This window comes from Sciurus vulgaris (assembly GCF_902686455.1).
Source record: "Sciurus vulgaris genome assembly, chromosome: 12".
Lineage (NCBI taxonomy): Eukaryota > Metazoa > Chordata > Mammalia > Rodentia > Sciuridae > Sciurus > Sciurus vulgaris.
The window spans coordinates 92380530-92404414 of NC_136473.1; the positions used below are offsets into that span (position 1 = coordinate 92380530).

At 30.5% G+C, this 23885-nt stretch overlaps 1 protein-coding gene across 3 annotated transcripts in view; it reads left to right on the forward strand.

The window, feature by feature from the left end:
- BRINP3 (BMP/retinoic acid inducible neural specific 3) overlaps positions 1-23885 on the forward strand; it is a 392892-nt gene that overhangs the window by 10875 nt on the left and 358132 nt on the right. For all 3 annotated transcript variants that reach the window (XM_079107246.1, XM_079107247.1, XM_079107245.1), the window contains one exon: positions 12545-12830. In XM_079107246.1, coding sequence (XP_078963372.1) covers positions 12595-12830 — 236 coding nt within the window. In that variant the 5' untranslated portion in view covers positions 12545-12594. The remainder of the gene's footprint in view (positions 1-12544; positions 12831-23885) is intronic.

The following is a 23885-nucleotide window of genomic DNA, read 5'->3' on the forward strand; positions in this document are numbered from 1 at the left end:
TTATAAAGAGTTAGCTTTTTTTAAATAGAAATATTTTCAATGGGTTACTCCTTTTGGTTTTAGCAATTAAAATTAGAGAAATATCCAATTAAAACTCTAAAGATTTACTTTATAAATTTAATTTTCCTTCTTTTACCCTTTCACCAATTAGTTCCTTTTTGGGGAGGCCTTCTATATGCCAGGTAATCTTGTTCATAAAGAGATGCATCATGAATAAAACAGACATAAATTCCTGCCTCACTGCAATGGAATTATTATTCTGTCATGTCAATGATATTTGTAACCAGGAGGAGAACAAGTTGAGGAGTTACTAACAATATTGATAACCACAGACTCCTGGATTAAAAACATTTGCATTTTTTATTTTTCTTGTATATGGATGAAAACAACCTAAGACTCTTATTTTGAAAATTTAAATTTTTTGCATGGTCTAAATAATTAGGATCTTTTTTTAAACTTTTTTTTTAAAGTAGTATTTCCTTAGTCTGTGATTTTATAGAACATACTCTTATTTATACTTTTTAGAAAAATAACTTCTACTTATGTAGCTTACTTCACCTTGAAGATCTGGACTCAAGGGTGAATTTTGGCCCCATTATAGATTGAAAGTATTGCCCAGTTAGTGACCAAACTCTAAGGTTTCCTAAGTCTATGCCAGTACTGAATCTTGCTCCTATTCTGTTAGTAAGACTTTAATTAGAGCAGTATGAATGTCTTTGCCGAACAAGAACTATACTTGCAGGTTTTATCCAGTATTGCAAAAAGAAAAAAAAAAAAAAAAATTCCCAAAGCTTTGCAAAACTGAAACTGAGAGCATTGTCCATAAATGCAGAGACAAGACGATAAATGTCTTAGTACTTGCATAGATCTGCACATAGTATGTTGCTGAAGAAAACTTTTTAAAATTAGGTATATTTCTAAAATTTCCTTCAAATTGACATTTATGTGACAAAACTATTTTAATGACAAGAAATGTTTTATTCTCACAAACTAGAATGCATTCTATTATCAGAATTTGCCAAAAAAAAAAAAAAAAAAAAAAGACAGAATGGTATTGCCCTATTATATCTTGACTTCAACCATTATTTCTACTCCATGCTTGTGTATAGATTATTTAAATCTTTATTTTAAACTGTTTTCTATTTCACTGTTTTGGTAGTTAAGATATATTTCTTATAATAATTTTCTCATGCTCTATTTTATCCTGACACTTGTTAAAGAATGTTAAAATAGACTTTATCCAAGGGGGGCATTAAAATGGCGTTTTACTTATTCTGCTGTACTAGGGATCAAACCTAGGACCTCATGCATGCTTAGGCAAGTGATCTATCACTGAGCTCCTTCCCCTGCCCTTTTCTTTGTTTTATTTTGAGGCAGGATCTTCTTAAGTTGCCAGGCTGCCCTCACACTTGCTGTCCTCCTACCTCAGCCTCCCCAAAAGCTGGATTATAGCCATTAACCACCATACCCAGCTTAAAAGAGACTTTCATAGTAGGAAAGTGGTATTTGACTCAATTCTGAAAATAGTAAGCAAAGTGGGGAGTTTATATCCAAGTGTTAAGATGGGAATCAAGCAGCTAGAACATGACCAAGAGGAGATATCAGGGGTAAGGAGGCTTCTGGTTAAATCTGCCAGTCATGACTCTTGCTAAAGATAGGCCAGAGCTATTAGACATCACCTGGAGTACTGCTGAGGATGAGGAACCCAATCAGATAAAGAGTGTGTCTGTATATGGATGTTGAGTATGTAAATCTTACTTAACTGAGGCATTAGGAGAGGAGAGTTGAGACTAGATAGTCGTATCAAGGAGAGATCTTTGTCAAAGCATTTCTCATATTTTCATTTAAAATTAGATTTTTCCAATATAAACATGCTTTCTAAACACCTTTTAATTTACTTTTTCTTTTTGGAACCCAGGGCTTTTGTTAGATACTAAGCAAGCCCTCTACCCCTGAGCCCTACTTTTACTCTTTAGTGCCTGCCCATTTTCTTTTCGAATTAAACCGAGGTACAATTCAAATCTTAGAAACATCTTTTGTTGTATTACCACTTGCGTGGAAACAATGTGATATTTTATATTTATTAGGTAACCCCAGTAACTTATACTGTGGTCTTTTAAGAATAATTTCTTCTGTGTGCTGGACAGAATTAGGGAATAAAACTCACCTTCTCTTCCTTTTTTCTAATCAGTTCTACCATTAGGTAGTAGCATTTAACTTCCTCTTTATTGGTAGGACAAGATCGTATTGACAGGATCAAGTAGGAGATTAGTTCCTTTCACAGGATATACTTCTCAAAGGAATACTCACCCTCATTAAGATGGAAAACACTTACAGCTGTAATTCAGAGCACTGTATTGCCTGTGCCGTTAAAATAAATAAGGAGAGGGACCCTCTGGAATACAGGTTTAACACAGTTAAATGGTTAAAAGGATGCCCTTCTAAGGCCAGTCTTATCTTGCACAATGTGATTTTAAAACACAGAAGCTCAGTTCTTTTAAGGGGTAAAAAATGAAAAAAATAAAAGCAAAAAATATACAATAATTATGCATTACTAACAAATAAATATAATGGTTATCTGTGAGTATAAATAGTATAATATAGGTATAAAAAAGTTGTTCATAAAATTAAAAATAGATGCAATTCAGTATGTGTTCTAAAAACTTACTGTGTGCAAAAAATGGTATACTATGTATTAGAGGCCAAAAGGATTACAAAAATATAACCCCTGCCAGCAAGTCCTTGTATCCTAATCATGAAAAAAGATGTTAAAGAGGATAGATAATAGCAGCAAAATTGCAAATCTACTTAATATATACTTAATTATAATAATTCCCCACCTACCATCTTCTAAGGATTATAAGGTAGTTATTAACCCATCAGGATATTTACCTTTAAAATACAAAAGGAATTGCTAATTCAAATAAGTGTCTATTCCATTTATTTTATTTTAGTAGTCCTAGATTGGATAAATTCAGGTTGCTCTGATGCCTGGAGTTGAATGATATATTTCTGCCTCAGGAATTGTTAGTATTTATAATTAAGTTTCTTTCTTTTTTTTACAAATTTGTTTGAATTTTTGAAAGAATTAATCAATCCACTAGGAAAAGAACAACTTAAATTTTGTTACTATTCCTAGATATATCCAGCCATAATTTGAATAACTAAAAGCCAAAATAATTAACTTTTTGGGTTACACTGTTTATTTCAATAGAAGTTCAAATATCAGGCAACCATCCTTCTATACTCCTGGTGAAGTACAGAAAAAAGATATTATTTACTTGTATGAAAAATAGCCCACACTGTGTAGTGTATGCAAGATTGTATATATTGATGAATTATTTGATTTTTTTTAAACAAATTCTAGTACATTAGGCTATCTTAAAGTTTGTTTGCTTTAAATAATCAATGTCCTGATTAAGAAAGAACAACTTTAGGTCATTTTGAATCTGAAATTGTATATCATAATCATGATTTCACTAAAACAGTAGAAGAATATAATAAAGTAATGATGTGAATCATTGAATAATGAAACGCTTATTTTTTTCTCTAGTTATAGATTATGTGCAAGTCACGAACACTCAGAAATAAAAATCAATATGTATATGCCTAGTGCCCACATAGGTTTGAATGTGTTCTTCAAATTTAACATGTCACCCTAACTGTTGTTCCAGAAAATCAGTGCCTCTAAATTTTTTTCTTTTGTTTTCTGTTCATTTTTTAGCCTTCAGGAATCCTTCTTATGTTTTAACTATAGCCCTGAGTTTTCAAAAACACGATTGTTCCTTTAAAAAAAAAAAAAAAAAAAAAAAACACACACTTCTTAGAAACGGCCCATATAAGCACCATATAAGCATCATTTTCTGATATGTTTGGGAACATAAGAAAACTGACCTTACTCAAATTTTATAACTGTATTTCAGCCAAATACTGTAAATTATATCATTTTACTGAAATGTTGTTATGTGTCCCATTGAGACACACCTACTTATACTGTGAAACTACTATAGATGTATATTGGGTAGTTTTTTCTTTTAGTAGTACTATAAAATAATTTATGATAAGATTGAGTAATTAAAGCCTATTGGAGTAATCTTGCAATTTCTCTGAAGAACAGATTAAATCTGGCTGATCATGGCTATATTTTTCAACCTAAAAAAACCCAGATATAATCTGAAAACATTTTTATAACTCAAGTTTATAGTCTGTTTTTAAAATATTAAATCGTATTAGCTGATTTAAACTATCCTCAGAGAAAACATTAAATGATACAAAACATACACTTCATGAAAATTCCTATATAATTATTCAGATCACTTGCTTATAATAATCTGACATAATATTCTTCTATTTTAAATGTTATTTTAATTTTAATTTGTATCTTTGTATTTTAAGTATTATTATATTCTCAAATGGCAAAAAATTGCTAATAAGTGACTTTTTATCTGCAGTGAGTTCTAACTAGGTAGTGGTGTGGTATACACCAGGAAGAATTCAGTGTTCAGTTTTAATTCAAGAATAGTACCATAGAGTCCTTATTCTGAGGCAGGTTTAGTTACATTGTACCTCATTTTTAGAAAAACTAATATCTACCACATTGTATATATAAAAACATGAAATAAGGAATTATTAATAAAATACTTGGCATATCTGAAGGTCTCGACTCATGTTATTTTTGTGTGTGGGTAAAAACAGTGTAAGTAGCGTGCCAATTTATCACCCACATGGAATTAGAGGACTGCACTCAAGTTATTGCCAGTATTATGACCTCCCCAAGTGGGACAAAGTATTCAACAACCATTTTTGTATTATCATTCTTTCAATTCAAGAGTAACAATATGGTACAACATATACTGTACTTCTCAGTGAGAAGAAGATTTTTATTTGATTCTTTGTTTACTAGAACCAGTTTGACTTTCATAAATATATGTTTGGCTTTTCATAACTTTAGAATGTACAGTAGAGTGAAAAAGTTCTTTTGTCTACAATTATATACATGATCACAATTATACCTTATTGTGCCTAATGCCACTAATTTGTTCTGATGCATTATATTCTTCTTTCATAACTTTTCATATCAATAATATTTTGCCTTGATACTAGTTATCCATGTCATTTATGCTTCCAATTTGGACACAGAAAATGTGATTTCCAAATGCCATTTTCTCAATGTCTCCAACTTTCAAGACTATTGTCATCTTATAGTTTAGTTCAGCTCATTATATCTCAATGTAGTACTTAGTCACCATTTCTTCATTCACTCAACCAATACTTATTAGGTCACTTTATGTCAGGAACTTTGCTAACCAATGTTAAATTCCCATTAAGATAAGAAAACAATTTTTTTAATCCTGAAATGAATCTAATTATGGGGGAGAAAGACATGCAAGTGAATAAACCAAATCTACAAATAAATATGCAGTGTAAATGTGCCATAAGTTACTGAGCTTAAAGTATGACCAATCAACAGGGCAGAATCTCAGAAAGCCTTGTGGATGAGTAGCAATCTAGTCTAAGGATTCAAGGGTAAGTCAAGTTTGTCAGGAGAAAAGGTCCAGGTAGAAATGGTAGTCCCAGCAGAGGAAAGAGCATAAACAAAGATCCTGAGAGAGAAAGGCAAATCAGAGAAATTTTGACTGAGGTATAGCATTTGATTGATAATGGTGAAGCTGCACATACACAGGGATAAAGAATTAAGCAAAGAAAGATAGTTTCATGAATTATTTAAAACTTTGGATGTTATCCAGAAGAAAAAAGTCTGCAGTTACGCAAGTGGGGGTAAAGGAGTGATATGTTTAGATTTAACTGTTTAGTAAGATAACTTTAGTAAAAAGAACAGATGAGAGAGAGCCACATAGATATTCAGAAGATCAGTTATGAAACTGTCACAGTTAACCAAGTTAGAGGTGATGATGGTAGTGTTGGAGCACAGGATGAGTGGAGGTAGAGAAAAAGTTACAGACTTTATTCTCAGAATGAAAAATGCAGAGAGCCTAGAGATTGACTGGACATGTGTAATGAGTGAAAGATAGGTGGAAGTAGTGTTTCTCATTTAAAGATTTGAGCATGTGCTTCAAAAAAATTAGAATAACATTGAATTTTAGCAAATAAAGACATAGGTTTCTAACACGGAAGGTCATAGCCAGTGCATTCTGTCTGAATATGGCCTTCTTCAGTTGGCAGTAAAATCCTAAGGTCAGAAGGTGTACTATTCGTATATGTGGTCCACCTCGAAATTAAAAAAACTTCTCACAGGAATTTGCACATTATAGGTGATGAATAGATGTACCTTGTTTCTTTATTTCTTTTAATGGTGCTAGGACTCAAACCCAGCACTTCCTGCAAACTAGTCAATCACTTTACCACTGAGATACATCATCAACCCAGAACTACCCTTTTATTCTGATTTTCTATATCATTCTTTCTGTCAAGGTGGAATTGAAACAATGACTACCTGGAAAACTAGTGAAGATTTATAGTTAAGAAGATATTTTAACTCCTCCACCATTCATTTACTTATGCAATGATACATTTAATAGAAACTTATTTCAGAGCCAGTGTTTATTTGAATATATATAATAATTACCATATGTTACATATAATTATTTTTTATTTTAGAGTAATAAGATGATAAAATTATTCTAATGATTATATTTAATAGAGTGATGCATATTCTACTAAATTATTTAGAAAAGTGTGGATTCTAAGATAAATATAGTAATTTGGGGTAGTGTAGAATTTATTTTAAATATTTATCATTTTATATTTACTAATTTCAATATTAGCATTAAGGTAATGCAATATTTTGTTGAGCAGGGTAGTGCTTGCTCAAAACAAGGATTTTTGAGCTGGACATGGTGGCAAATGCCTGTAATCCCAGTCGCTGAGGAAGGGCTGGGGATGTGGCTCATTGATTAAGCATTGCTGGGTTCAATCCCCGGTACCAAAGAAAAGGACAAGGATTTTGAGAATTGGTGTATGACTTGTGTATGTCAATTTTCTTTCCAACTTTGCCTACCATGAAAAATTGATTCAGGGTGGGGAGACAAAAAATTATGCAATAAATTGTAAATAATTGGTAAATCTAGCTGAAGAATATGTGTTTACTGCATCTTTTAACTTTTCCATGTGTTTTACATTCTTTGAAATAAAAAAAAATGTATTTGATGCAGTTATGAAACTTTTCATATTCAAGTTATTTTTTTATTGTAAACAAATGGGATACATGTTGTTTCTGTTTGTACATGGAGCAAAGGCATACCATTTGTGTAATCATAAATTTACATAGGGTAATGTTGTTTGATTCATTCTGTTATTTTTTCCCTTCCCCCCCCACACCTCCCACCCCTCTTTTCCCTCTATACAGTCCTTCCTTCCTCCATTCTTGTCCCCCTTCCTAACCGTAATCCTAACCCTAACACTAACCCCTCCCACCCCCCATTATGTGTCATCATCCGCCTATCAGAGAGATCATTCTTCCTTTGGTTTTTTGAGATTGGCTTATCTCACTTAGCATGATATTCTTCAATTTCATCCATTTGCCTGCAAATGCCATAATTTTATCATTCTTTATGGATGAGTAATATTCCATTGTATATATATATACCACAGTTTCTTTATCCATTCATCAATTGAAGGGCATCTAGGTTGGTTCCACAATCTGGCTATTGTGAATTGAGCAGCTATGAACATTGATGTGGCTGTATCTCTGTAGTATGCTGATTTTAAGTCCTTTGGGTATAGGCCAAGGAGTGGGATAGCTGGGTCAAATGGTGGTTCCATTCCAAGTTTTCTAAGGAATCTCCACACTGCTTTCCAGAGTGCACTAATTTGCAGCCCCACCAGCAATGTATGAGTGTACCTTTTTCCCCACATCCTCGCCTACACCTGTTGTTGCTTGTATTTTTGATAATTGCCATTCTAATTGGGGTGAGATGGAATCTTAGGGTGGTTTTGATTTGCATTTCTCTTATTACTAGAGATGTTGAACATTTTTTCATATGTTTGTTGATTGCCATATTCAAGTTCTTGAGTGGGTTTTATTCCCTGAGAAAAAATTCTGGAAATGAGCAAAAATTAGTAAAAACACAAACACAAAAGAAGAAATACAGTTTGCCATGTTAATTATATAACAAATAGTAATGATTAGCATCAAATATCCAACTAGATAATGGATGACAAGACCTTATGTTCTAAGATGAGGCACTATGGCATGACCTACCAATCTAAAGAATATAAAGTCTCAGTGATTCCTAACATTAACTTTTATTTTTTAGTTTCAACTATCCTGGGAATTTACTTGTGATATAGGAAACACTTGTACATTTTAAATTTTAATAACTTTAATTACATATTCTGTTCTGTCAGTATTTTTGCTAAAAGTATTGCACTGCTGTTTTATAGTAGAATTACAGCTAGTGAGGAAGAATGATTGTTGCTTAGTAGAATATTTATTATATATTATCTATATTCATGTAAGTTAAATAATATGGTATCATTTTGATGCATTATCTTTCTGCCAAGAATTTGATTTTTCACAAATAAACTTGTATCAAAAAGCAATCTTCACAGTGGATTTTTTTGTGAGAAGAAATTTTTTTCTATGAGTAACCTATGTACTAAGTATCCATTTTTAAACAGGTATTTCAATATTTTCTGCTTTTATTTTGTGAAAAAACTTTATCAGTACACTTTTTGATTAAATACCACATTATAAACATAAATCCTGATTAGTAGTTTGTTTTTAATGTTTTGTTCTTCAAAGTCTTTTATTCTTCTCTTTCACATAAAATATACTCTACATATTTCAGTAAGTATCATTCATTGTCATTTCTTGGTTGGCCACTTAGGTAATTTTCAGTGGTAGTGAATCCAAGACGATTTTACATTTATCCCTACAATATAGGGAGAATATATGATGAATTCCTTCATTAGCTTAATAATTTTTATTTTCTTTTATTGGACCATGTGATTTTTTTTCATCCTTAGCAATGTATCTGCTTTAGGTCTTTACCACAGTGGTGATCTCCAAATATCTGGACACTTTCTTGGACACAGATGAATTCTAATCACTACTTCTGTCATTCAAGTGTATCTTTCCTTTCTTTTGTAACAAACCAGGTAATTAAGCCATTTGTTAGTGAAAATTGAGTTCACTTATCCTTTGGATGACTGCAAGCCTACATCCTTCCCTTATGAATTCCATCTCCCTGCTTTGTAATTTTTCAAGGAAAATTCTCAAAGGCTACTTTAGTAGAACTATTGTGAAATATCTTATTTTGGTTGTTATAATTTTTTTTTTTTCTTTTCTTGGTACTGGTGGTTGAATCAAGGAGCACTTTACCACTGAGCTACACATTGCCAGCCCTTTTTGGTGTTAACTTTGAGACAGGGTCTTTTTAAATCGCTCAGGCTCTCCTGCAGCTGGCTATCCTCCTGCCTCACCATCCTGAATACCTGGAATTATAGGCATGTATCATTGTGCCCAAATTATAAATCTCTTTCACAAAACCTTGTAAACAGATATTGAAACATGTCAAAAATTACCTTAAATTTGAACAGGATTGATATTTTCATGTATTAAGGAGCATTCCTTTCAGAAAGATTCATTTTAGAACCTAAGTGATAATATGTATCCAGATCAGAAATAGAAAATACAGAAATAATGAAAACCTAATAGTAACAGTTTTATTAGTTGTATTTTTAGGTAGTTCCTAACACATAATTTAAGAAGATGGAAAAGCCATCTTCTACATATTAAAAAGGGGAAATCTGACATATTTTATATTAATATATATTAATATTATATTATAGATATATCATTATATTATATTAACATTATATTAATATATATTATATCTATTATTATATATAAGATGACAGATAGATATACTATTTTGTTCCTAGTAACCATGTTACTATATGTCTGTATTTTACAACATCATGTTATATACCCTAAATATATAGCAATAAAAGTTATTTAGAAATATAGGGCAATCTGAACACCATAGAACAGGATGAACACAATTGTAAAGAAGACAATAGAAGTGGGATTCAAGTTAATTATATATAGAAAAATTACAGGATTTTAGGTCAATTGTATCCTATTTTTATACATGAAATTTGATTTGAAAAACTTGCTACATGTCTTTATCACATGCTAGATACTAGTCTACGTGCTTCATAAATATTAAAATATTTAATCTTTGTAACAGACTGATGAGGTGATCCTCTGTGACAGCCTAGGAATTCGAGGCACAAAAGAAGTTAAGCAATTTGTTGGAGGTCAAACATCTAGTTGGCAGAGGGTTGGGAACTTAACACAGGCAGTCTGACTCTAGAGCTCAATCTTTTAATCACTATATAAACCATCTCCTGATGTTAAAAACTTGCTATATTGCTTGTTGATGTATTTGAAGAAAATATGATTTATTTTCAAAAAAATTAAAATTAGGTAATTCTTGTTTACATTTATTTTTTCAGCAATATTCTTCTGCACAAGTATGTTTGCTAATGAGAAAGCTGTATTAAATGGTATGACTCATTCAGTGAAAACTATCTTCTTTAAGACTATATATGAAATAAATACTTAAAACAAGCAGTCTTTGAAAAAATTATTCTTTCTGTGTGAAATAAAAATGATCCTTATTGGAATCAAGGAAATATAACTTTTTGTAACAATAATTAAATTTTGCTAGCTTGAATGTTTTTGAGTATTAAAATAAGAATGTGTGTGTTCAAGAAAAATGAGCAATATTTATTGATTAACAGAATAAAAATGTATGTGTGCTTAAGAAAGATGAGCAAAATTTGTTGGTCATGGGGAGATTATGATATATAATTACACATATGAATAATTCTTGATTTATGAGTGTAAATAAACTAAAATAATATAAAGTTAAATGATATAGTTCCCATATAAGAAGAATGATATGTTGAAAATTGATTTTATTTAGGAGAATTGAAAATTGTGAGCTGCCTTATTTGATAACTCCTTGTACACAATGAAGGCAGTTCAAACCCTCACAACTTCTATTCCAAAATCCTTATGATAAATCACTTTTAAAAACATCTTCGTGTATAAGACTTTCTATGTTGTTTCCAAAAGAAGGTATTTCTTTAATGCCGCATCACAGTAATTCGTATGATTGGGGAACTCATAGATAATGTGGATATTGTCCCTTTAATTTTGTAGTTGATAAGATTATGAATCTGATGGCCTAAGTCACTCACATGATTATTTTGAAATATTATATTACAAAATTATTGCTGCATACATCTTATATCAAAACAATTTAGAATTAAATTAAAAAGTATAAGAATACAGTAGAAAATTAAAACTATTAGTGTCCTTACCTAAACACTAGAGAAGCTTGGTAGCTATTATAGCTAAAATATTTGTTAATATGGTGAATTTGGTTGTACTGTAAAGATCATGTCAAAACTATCATAACTAGAACTTTCTCATTAGGCAGAAAGGATCTCCTCCATAGTTGTATCTGTTATGAATGATGTTATTTTAAATGATTGATGAGGAAGGAAAGGAAAATTGAATTCAAATATTTCTAGAATCTTTCATGTATCTAGGCATTGCATTGACAGCTTTGCATAAATTTATTTACACCATAACACACTGGGATTACACATTGGGGTCATACCACTTGCTACATTATTTTTGGATGGTTGTAATATAATGAATGTGGTTTCATAGTTTATGAATAATTTAGATTGCTTTAATTTATGTATGCATAATAATTTTTCAGGTACTACTGTTTACTTTATGACTAAGAAACTCTGCACATTTAAATCTATTAAAGGACCTAGCAATAATTTAATTATGATTCAGCTTAAATAATTAGGGAAATAATTTGTTCCAAGAGAATAATGAACAAAAAGTTGTAGGCAAACTTCCACCTGCTTCATCCACTCTAACACAAATATTCACACATTTATCTACTTCTCTATCTATACCTATTTATCTCTGTATCTAGATTTATAGCTATACATACATATGAACACATATTTGCATGTTAATGTACTCTTAGAATCAAGTTTATCTAAATATTGGAAATTACATTAATGACATTAAATAATTTCTAATGTATTTCCCTAAAATAATTGTAAAATGAACAATTAAACATAATACTTTTAAAATTTACAAAAAATTAATTAGATATTTAAATATATTATTTCAAAGTAATCCAATTTTATAAAACATTTATGCAAAAAAGAAGAATATTAATTGAAAGTTCTGATTGTTGCTCAATAGGTTTTAAAGATCCACTGGATGGCATTGTTATGATACAGTAACTTATTTTTTCATTAATATAAAAAGGACACAAGTATTAAAATACATAGCTCTGAAAAAATAAGTTGTTTTAGTTTGCTTCTTATTCACATGTTATTATCTAATTTAAAACAATTACATTAGACTCAAAAAAAAAAAAAAAAAGAAAGAAAAAGAATAAAACTAGCCACTTCAGCACCTTAACTGATAGAAAAGAACCTTCCAGGGGCTAACTAATTGCCTGTGTATTTTGTCTAGGTGTTGAGGGAAAGCTAAGAGAATGAAGGCTCTAAATCCCCAGTGGAAGCATGATATGGCGGAGCAGAGCTGGTGCTGAATTGTTCTCTCTGATGGCTCTATGGGAGTGGATAGCACTGAGTCTTCATTGCTGGGTTTTAGCAGTTGCTGCTGTTTCGGATCAGCATGCCACAAGCCCCTTCGACTGGCTCCTCTCTGATAAGGGACCCTTCCATCGCTCACAGGAATACACAGATTTTGTGGACAGAAGCCGGCAGGGATTTAGCACAAGATACAAGATATACAGGTATGAAGCAAAGGGAAAGCAATTACAGAGATATCATCCTTGAAAGTTGTGTGTAAATAAAGTTTCTTAAGGGAAAGTTACAGAAGGGTTATTATTGACTATGCACCATAGTAATGTTTTCTCACTATTTAAAATATTTCTTTTAGAAGTGACATCTATAAGGAAAATTAGGTAATGGTGACCACTTGGGTACACTCCCCAAATTTTAGAATGCTACACTGTCTTATAGTAAATGCCAATATATTTTGATGCTGAGTTTCTCATTTTAAATGTCCAAAAATTTAAAATGAATTTTCTTGAATTGCTTTTCCTTTCTACCTTATGTCATGTTGTGTTATCTATCTCAGGCCAAAGGATAATCTGTCTTCTACTAGTCACTCATTTTTTTCCTGAAAAATAATTGTGTATTCAGAATTCATAGGAAACAGCAATGGAATGAATGAAAAGAAATAGATGAGCAGGACATGATGGCAAAGACCAAAGAAAGAAAGGGATTAGGTGATGTTTAACATTTATTACTCCTCCATGTTTGAAATCTAAATAAGTTTTACAGAAGAAGTCAGATATTAAATCAAACAAAGGCTACCTTCTTCTGCAAAACCCAGTGAATCCATTAAAGGAGTGTACAAGTGGTTACCTGAGTGAATTAGATTGTATTGATCTTTGCCATAAAGAATGTTTTATGTCCAGTTATAGCTTTGAATTAGTTCTTAGTGGTAGAAGTTTACAATTCCCAGTTACTGGTTTGGCATTTATATAGAAGGAAATTTTGTTTTGCTGGTTTTTTTTTTTTTTTTTTTTTTTTTTTTTCTGTGTGTGTGTGTCTGTATCTATGCAGATACTGTTACATAAATATTTTATTTTATGTTGTATGTGCACCAGAGGGCACTGTGCTTCAGTCTGTATGTCGTCTTTTATTCATCATTGTGAGAAATTTATCAATCCTATTAGCAATTGATATGTACAGAAGACACAGTGTGCTGAACCATTTCCATGCAGCCTCAGGCAATTATTGCCATCCTTTTTAAATATAAGAAATTTCTTATTTTGTGTGTCCAAAACACTTTTGTTTGTCTAAAAAGGAAAAAAGAAAAAAAAGACTTACTCAAAATTTAAAAAATTTAAATGACAAATACTAAAGATTTTTTTTCTAAAGTTAGCAGAAACAGTAACTATATTGATTTGTGGTCCCTTCATTTGTGTGTGTGTGTTCAGTGGTTTTAGTAAGCTTCTCTTTACAGACTGTATAAAGTTACTTGAATTTAAGATTGCATGAATGTCTTATATTTCAGCATTCTGCAAGAGTATTTTTAACAATCTGTCAAACAGACTGATTGCAGAGCAAGTCTGCATGATTTATTGGCATCTCTTTCTGAGGTCTGAGATGTTGTCTTATGTGTGATGGCTATGGCTGGCTTATTGGTCTATCAGCTGTGAGTTGCAAACGTGGTTTGACATGTTTCTAGAGGTTATGGACTGAATAAAAAAGGAATTATTTGAATTACTGTAGTAAAAGATAATTAAAAAAATGATTTGGGATTTGTCTGCGAGGCTTGTCTATCCTGTTTAGCCCCTGTGGGACTCTCTTCCTAAAGCCCTCATTAGCTCCACACTTCCATCCTTCCTCTCACCCAGGAAGCTTAACCAAACATGTATGGATATTAAGTACAACTGTAAATAGTGGATTAAGATATTCCCTTCTACCCCCAGCTGGGCTGTAACTTCTAATGAAGCCTTTTAAACATTTCTAATGATATTATGATCACTGGTGGTTGCTATAAAATGAACAATATAATCTAATCATTAGGGTTCCTTTAGACTTGATAAAATGAGGTATTTCATTTGTCCAACTGGTATTTTCTTAAGGTCCAGAGATGGTTTTTTGCCTAACTGTAAAATAAAATGAATTCAAATTTTTTTTCTCAAGCAGTTAACCTTATTTTGAGTGGCTAGAGTCTCAAATCCTGGAATTAGTATACATTTCTAGGTTTGTTCTTATTTTGGACTTTTATTGTTCTTCAAAAAATTATTGGAGACTGTCTTTCATAAATCTGTGCCTTAAAATACAGATATGGAATTGATAAATATTTAGGACACATAGATGGAAACAATATTTTTCACATTTAAGTGCTTGACTTACCTTTTCAAAAAATAATGTGTAATTTCCTAATGTCATCAAAATTCTGTTAGTGGTTGTTATTACTATCAGAAACTCCTCCATGTGGCATATTAAATTGACATCATATCTGACAGACATTAGTTATGACTGTGAAACATATTAAGCCTGTTAAAATAATTAGGTCAAATCTCCTTCAGTTGTCTTTCTTCATCCATTACCTTTTCCAGCAAATACTTTTCATCACAAACATAAAACAGTAAGATCACAATCATCAAAGATTACTAGAATTATAGGGATAAGATTTAAACTTTTTTTCATCTTTTTCAGGGAAGTACATTTTGGCCAACAAATAGGGCTTATGTTTATATTTTTAAAATCATGTGTATCTAAACTATTTTCGGGTGTTTCTTCTGAAACTGCATTATCAAGTAAGAAATGACTAAGTTATTGGTAGATCACAGAATTAAAGGATCTATAGTATGAACATTAATATTCCTGTTGTTGTCAAATATCACATACTGGGTCTCAGATATCTATTCAAATCTCTTACTTAGAGACTGATAATAGATCCTAAGAATTAGGCATTCAAGAGAAAAATGAAAGTATTCTCATATTTAGCTATGCTTGGAAAAATTTTCTCTCTCAGAAGCATAGTATAGGGCTACATTTTGTTCTCAATAAATAGGAACTTATGTTTACAGTTATGGTATAGAAACTCCCTTGTGTAGTGAGCCCAAATGGTATATGTGTAATTGTCTCTAGGCCATATGTGTAAATTTTCATCCTTTTAATAAGTTACAGAGTGTTAGACAAAATAATCATTTTTTAGTGACTCAAACTTAGATACAGATAACTTAAACCACTGAAGTGAATGCTTAGGTCATAGCTTAGCAATTTATATTTCCATAAAATAAATAGTTACATAGGTAAATCTTTAGATATAGTCACATAATTTTTTTTTCTTTCCTTACGTTCTACATCCTTTGGTTAACCACTAATGCAAGTAAATCATGAAAATAAGATGATGATTTTCTTATCATTTTTCAAAATAACTGCAAATATGTGGTATTACTACATTATTTAGCTTGCTTGCTCAGAGTAATTTTTCAAAGAATCCTGCCTACTTGGGTGAAAATAGAAGACAATTGAGAGAAATGTTATGATTCATTGGTTTTTGCAATTATGTTCTCCGAAAGAAATGTATTTTAAAGATGATTTGATAAGGATAAGATATGCTAGAAGCCTAGAAAAGATATTCATATATATGGCCACTTTATATATGATGTGAATTTTGGAATGAATCCTTCTTCCTTAGGGATATCTACATAAAGGAAAACAGAAATTGGATCCCTTCCTCATACCATATATGTGAATCTGTTTTGTATGGAATAAAGATCTATAGAGGAAAGATGAAAAATATTGTTTCTGGAAGAAAACAAAGTACCATTATGATATTGGGATACTTAAGGGTTTTCTAAAATACAAGGTATTAAGCATTAAAAAGTAGCACTCAATTCAGATATATTAAGTATGGATATAGGTACCAGTAGCAGCATGTTGAATCTCAGAAACAGAAAGTCAAGTGAAGAACAAAATTATATATAATATGATTTTATTTATTTCAGGTTCACAAAACAGGCAGAACTAAATTATACTGTTCAGATATGCATGGTAAAAGATGCTTAGTAAAACTTAAAGGAAAGCAAGGACATGCATATAACCAAAGTCAAGACTGCTTAACTTATATGGGATTTTAGGGGAAAGATGAGGTTCTTCTAAGGTAATAACAACATTGAATTCCTTAAATGGGATGATGGTTATGTTGGTGTTCTTTAGACTCTAAAAGTATATAGTTTAGATAATTATCCATATGGATTTTATATTTCACCATTTAAAAAGTTGGACACTAGGGCTGGGGTTGTAGCATGTGTGAGGCACTGGGTTTGATGCTCAGTACCACATACAAATAAGTGAAAAATAAAGGTCCATCAACAACTAAAAAAATTTTCAAAATAAAAAATCAAAAGTTAAACACTAAATACATATCATAATCTTAGACTCAAAAGATTGTAGTCCTTAAGTTCATTGCATTAATTCTTGCTTTTGAAATGTGTCCAAATTTAATATCTATATTTGATCTTTTTAAAGTCTTCTTAAAAATTCTATGGAATGCTCAATTTTAAAAGCAACATATGCCCATACTTTTTAGTCTGTATAAATGAATTCATTGTAAAATAATATATTTGTTGCATGTTGTATACGAAGACCTTATATTTTTATATGTGATTTTTACTATATGTCATGGTATTATTTTACCAATCTTGAAAAGTCAAAATTCAGAGATTTTAAATAATGTATGCTACAAAGCAGCATACAACTTGTAAAATATAAAACATATTTATAATTTGGTTATTTTACAAACACATATACATACATGTACACACATACCTGAACTTAAATTCCATAATAATCTGATCATAATTGCCAAAACAAAAGAAGAGCTATAGAAAATTGAGTTTATCTTGGGTGTGAAATATCCTGATACTTAAGAAACACATCCACTGCACTAATTTTTATGTTCCCATGTGTTGATAGTTTTGTATCAGTAAGTAAAATCCTCTTATCTAATATATATTCTTGGTTGTGAATCACGTAATTGAAACTTTGTTTTCTGCCTCTAAATTTTGAAAGGGTTTTCTATGTACCACATATGATTGATAGTTATTCTTCATCATGAACATGAATTGGATAAACATTTATTAATACTACCATAAATAATAAGTTTAAGGATGTATTTATTAAAAGATCCTTTATGAATTTATACATTTTAAAAATAAAACCACTGGGATTCTGGTTTAAAATGTCCTCTAATAAAAATTCTTGACACAAGCACTCAAAATTCCTTTATAATATACTGTAATTTCACAGAATGGAAAATGAAAACTTAACACAGAAAATTGAGATTGGTATACAACTTCCTGCCAAAAGGGAGGCATTTCAGTAAATACAGGTCAGTGATTAGCAAAACATATTTTCATGCTTATGCTAAAAGAAGTTGACGAGTCTGAACAAGGGTGGTACTCACCTCCAGTACAGTAGGAAGCCACGTCATCACCATTAGCTACTCAGAAATGCAGAGTTGGTGCCTGGTAGAAACTATGCAGCCCTCTCTCTACTGCAGGCCCTGACTTTGTGATATGTCCATAGCGTAAGTGATCTCTCTCTCCCACCACATTTGCAGATAGTACTACAAGAAGAAGAATATGGTTCAAAGAGGAGTGGTCCAAAGAGTATGTCCCTGAAAATGTGGGATGTACTTACACTAAAAACCACATTGTTTACTAAAGTTCTAATTTAACAATTTGCCATATATTTTTATTTGCTAAATCTGGCAACCCTAGGAGGATATGTGAGTACTGATATTGATGATTATAAATCAATGAGAAGGACTTTCAGGTGTAAATTCGGAACAAAAAGCAAGAGCCAGCAATGTAGAATGATCTTGTTCTGCCAGTGGGATCCGTGTCAGGGAAAATCCTGCCTCAGATACACATTGACAATAAGTCTGAAACACCACACATCTGCACATTCTTCAGCAAACCGAAGTGCAGAGGTGAGGTTGACCCATGCACTCTGATTCTTAGCAAGATTTAGCATTGATAGACTCTTTTTTTATACCATGTGACATAAATAAAATAAAAAAAGTAATAGCACAAGTGAACTTGTTGTATGTCACAGTATGATTGTCACATTGTATGGGAAAGTTGTTTACTGAAGGAAGAAAGGGACACTCTTTTAAAATGGCAGAATGAAATGAAAAAGTGGTTACTTTAAAACTCAATGAAGGAGCTTACCTCTTTGTATTCCCTTCCCCTAACACCCTCATGAACAAACATTAAGCATACATGCACACTTGGTTTTCTCAATAGGTTGTAAGAAATTGTGACATCTATAGAAACAGAAGAGATGGTAGGGCAAGAATTATTTGAAAGGTAGAAAGGACATAGGTTAGATATGGTAATAAAGCAAATAAAATAAAATGCAATAATAGAAATAAAATTCACACTAAAACTATTGCACAGAGTTTGGTGTAAAACTGCAAATATTGTAAAATAACATGAGAATGTTAAAATATATTTTCGTGGAAGAGACAATATTGGCATGGAAAGTAGTGACTAAGTTAAACTAACCTGGATCTATGAGTTCATATCTAGGTATAAGTAAATACCTAGAATATGTGTCTTGTTAGAGATTGAAAAAACCTAAAAATGAAAGTCAAAATTAAACTGTAAATTTTAAGAGAGGGAGTAGAAAAAGATTTTTGTATAATGTTATGCAAATTGTAAGGGACGCAACTGTGTATATATTGAAAGGTGTCATCTATATCTTAAAATTTCCTGCCACAAATAAAAACTAACATTAAAGAGATCTAAAATGATGAAAAGGTCAGAAATAGAAAACTTGAAAAAAGATGACTTCAAGGAAACTGAAGATATAATTAATGCAATAAATGTATTTCAAGCTCCAAGTATTATAAACAGGTTCAAATTTTTGAATATGCCACATATAACAATGCTACCTAAAACAAAATTATACATAACATAAAAGTAAAAAGATGATTAAATTCTTAATTGCCATATAATACCGTGTACTAAATAATACATGATACAATGTGTCACATGAAACTGCAATTTACCATTCTTATTCTTCATGAATGAAGCAGACTACAACAAAAAGCAGTGTCACTGTGGTAAGACAGATAATTGGAGTATGAAATTTAGTACAATTGTATTAATTTGTAGAGTACAGTACAATTAGCATGAGTTTTTCTTATCAAATAATCCTTGAATATTTATGCAATTAGTTTTTGTTCTAATGCCCTCCCCCAAATTTTAAAACTCTTAATAAAATCAATATATGCCTACATTTTGAAATTCTCAGAAATCTTGACCACATAGCCTTAAATTGATATAATTAGAATATAAAATTAAGGAACTTAATTCACTTGCTCATAAAATTGAAAATCCAAATAATTTTAGTGGTATTAAATGTCATTTTATTTAAAAGAACTTTCCCTATTACGAAAAATTCCTTCAGCAACTTTTCAAAGTTTAGTAAAAAGAAAAAAAAAAAAACAACAAAATCAAACAAACAAAACCCCAGAAATGTGAAAAGAGCAAATAGGGGCCAAACTATTTTGCTTTACATTATATTTTTAGCATATGTACATGTCCAATCAAAAATTAGAAGTAATACATCTAAATGTTTACATTACCCCCAGTGGAAAGTTCTATGGATTTTGTACAATGATTATGTGTAATTTCTGTGATCAAATAAAATAATAACTGCTATTAAAAATTAGTATGTCATAAGTTATTTTAAAAGCACTTCCAAATAATTACTAATGAAATTTTGAAAATTTACCATAATTATTTAAATAAAAATAAAATTTAAGTAAATTAAATATGTCTGAGTCTGGCACTTTTAAAATAATTACAATAAGGCAGATTTATAAAAGAAAGGGGATTATGTATCCATCTGTTTATATATAAATATATATGCATAAATATATGTATATTTTTGTATATGTATATACAAATATATTTATATATATTCCTGACACTTTCAACTGATCACATAGATGATTGTGCAGAATAGGTAAAAGGAGACCATTAAATACAGAATTTTCAATATATTATTGGTTCTCTCACATATTATGTCTTTGAGATGTCCCAGTAACTCTAATAATTTGCATTCTGTAGGTTAACAAACAATGACATAAACCTATTGGACTTTTGTTTGCCCCTCTTATCCCTGAATATCTCTGTCACATATCTAACTAAGGTAACTTGTTAATTCCTCTGCACTGTAATGCCTTGAAGTCAGAACCTCTCCTTCTTTCTGTTTAATTTATTTAGTTTTATGTATTTTATTTCTATCTTTCTATTCATATTTATATTCCCAGAGCCAGCCAATTACTTGTCCATCAAAGACATTTTCTTTACGTTGCTTTACTGAAAAAAATGATTCTCATCCCACTGAAATAGCAAGGAAGCATGGGGTTTTTACTATCTTTCCTACTAACAAACCGTGTTAACTCAGTTTGAAACTAAGTTTCTCAGTCCTTGCCATCCTCATTTGTAAAATTATGGATGTGCTAGATATCTAAATATCCTCTGAATTATAAAGTTCAATGTTTCTAACACTAACAGTAAAATGGAAACATATAAGAACAAATAAATGAGCTTTTCAACAAAAAAATAACTGACTTTTTTATCTTCATTTGTCTTTTTTTTTTTTGACAAAGTCACTTATAAATACTTGTCTAAACATAATGTCTAACATCTCTTACAGTCCTTTGTGTTCATGTATATTTGAAACTAAGCTTTTTAATTACTCCTCTTTCCCATCAATCTCTTTTCTCTTTCTTTTATGTTGTACTGAAAAGGTATTTATCCTGGTTTGTTTAGTTACTATATATCATTCCATTAGTTTGTTAGTACACTTTACAATGCATTGATAAATTAAGTAGAATATTCTACGTAGTGATTTCACATAGAAAAATTCAAAATTATTTGAATATATTTATTTAACAACTAGTAGTTTATCTTAATTTTGAGATTAAAACACATAACTAATACTAAATTTTGTGTTTAATTCTAATTCACAATTGGAATGTACATATGAATTCACACATTATTCCTTAACAATGGAAAATTTTCATTTAGGAATAAAAAAATTAATTTGAGAATTTAGGAACTGTAATAGCTTTAAGAACTGTAAGACCTTTAAGAAGAGCCAGTTATTATATATGGTTATATACAATCTCATGATTACATATGAAAATGTTTATAATATTTTCAGAATATAAGTAATAATTTCACTTTAATAGAGTATCCTCATTTGTTGCTACTACCATGAGAAAATGAACTAGATTGCCAGTCTATACAACTATTCACAGAAGGGAAATGAATATTTATGGGTTTCTGGCATTTAAACAGATACTTTATTTGATTATTTCTCTCTATCTTGTTCTGTCTTATCAAGCATTGTAATTCTTCACTATCTCTGTGGTCTTCTTCCAGCTTAAATTGCACAAATCGTCAGTAGTCTTCTTTTGTTATCACTTCTCTGAGGTTTTTGAATAGCTAATACGTATTACTTTTTGATGTTCACTATTCCCAAAATTCAGTTTAAAACTGGAGGAAAAAGTTGAACAACAAAGCTTCTTTGGGAGTTTCCTTAGTTCTACTCATGTGGGACTGTCTTTGTTTATGCGTGTATTTGAATTGACTCTAATGAGAAAAGTCATGTATTATTTGTTACTCTAAAAAAAAGAGGTACCAAAAACACCTTTATTATAACTATTTTGCTTTTATAGAAAATAATGAAGATAATATTGCTATTTGAAATATTTAAAATTTTTCAATCTATAAAAGTTAGTCAAAAAATTTAAACTTTGATAATATTTATTTTATTTTAAACAAATAAAAATAGAAGATTAGATGCTCACCTTCAAATTTTACTTTCCAAAACTAATGCAGAAGTTTTAAGGATTTTTTTTTTTGTTTAGAATAGATTTTTATTTATTCAATAGGTCACTGTTTTATAGATTTGGAAATTTCTCTTTCTATAAATTTAAAATGTTCCCATTATTTTCAGTACAAATCAAAATTTCATAATCTACCTTGGGGATATATGAAATCTCCAGTAAAATTCATTTAGTGAAAGGGATCTTCCATCAACTAATTTGCAGTATTTATTCATAGAAGTTGCTCCTCAGATAAAAGAGATTTATAATAATACACAGATGCTTATTTAATGCTTGTTAATAAAAGTTACACCAAGGATATACATATATTTTTAAAAATTTCCTTTATTTTTTCAATATCCTAATGAATGCAATAAAAATGTGTGCCAACAAACTCAGGAAAATATTAATAAGCTGTTTTAGTTTCAGCATAAAATCTATTAACTCTGATCATAAGGAAAAAGAAAGGTTTTATGCTCCAGTTCTTACTAAGGAGCTATCAAATGTTCTCTGAATGTTAGAAGTCAAGATTCAACAATATTTGGAAATAGTTCTCCTACAAATTTATTTTTAAAGCACCAATTTTGCAACACCACAATATACTGTATGTATATTATCAATATTATCATATTGTGTGAGTCTCTCCCCACTGATTTTTTTTTTTAAAGGAATCTCCCTTTCTTTGCCACAATATATATAATCTACCCTTTTTCTTTTTTTTTTTTTTTTTTCCTTTTTGAAACTGTTCACAGAAGCAAAGAGAAGGGCCTGGTCATGCGTCTGCATGTCCTTTTTAAGCAGACATTTCTCTGGCTCCTCACTTAAATAGATATTAGCAGCTAACTAATTAAACTACCTCTGCTGTCAGGCTGAAATTAGCAAAGGCATAAAAAAAATTAGCAAAGGCACGGTTTTGCTGTGGCCTTGTGTGCTGACTGTCTTATCTTAAAGACACACACAATTATTATCCCAAAACATAATAGAAAATAGATTTAAATAAACACACTCAATTAAAATTTATAAAGTACTTTTCACAAATGTAATCTTTCAAAGTTAACCATTATATTAAAATAATTTTTAAATACAATAGTAATTTCAAAACTCATGAGAATACTTTTCCAAGTTTATTATTAAAAAATTATGATGAATTTCATTGCAATTATCTGTTCAAGAGTGACAGTGTTTTTGTTGTTGCTGTGATTTTGGTTTTTTTTTTTTTGTCACATAAAATGAAAGTTTCTAAGGGTTGAAAGTGACCTGTAATTGGTCTCCTCAACCAATGGTCTTTATCTCATGCTTTCTAATTTTCATCTGTAATGTTACTATCAAGTCATCTTACAGCCTTTGTTTTTTTAAATGTTTCAAATATCTGGAAACTATATACCAAGATACCTGAAACCACATG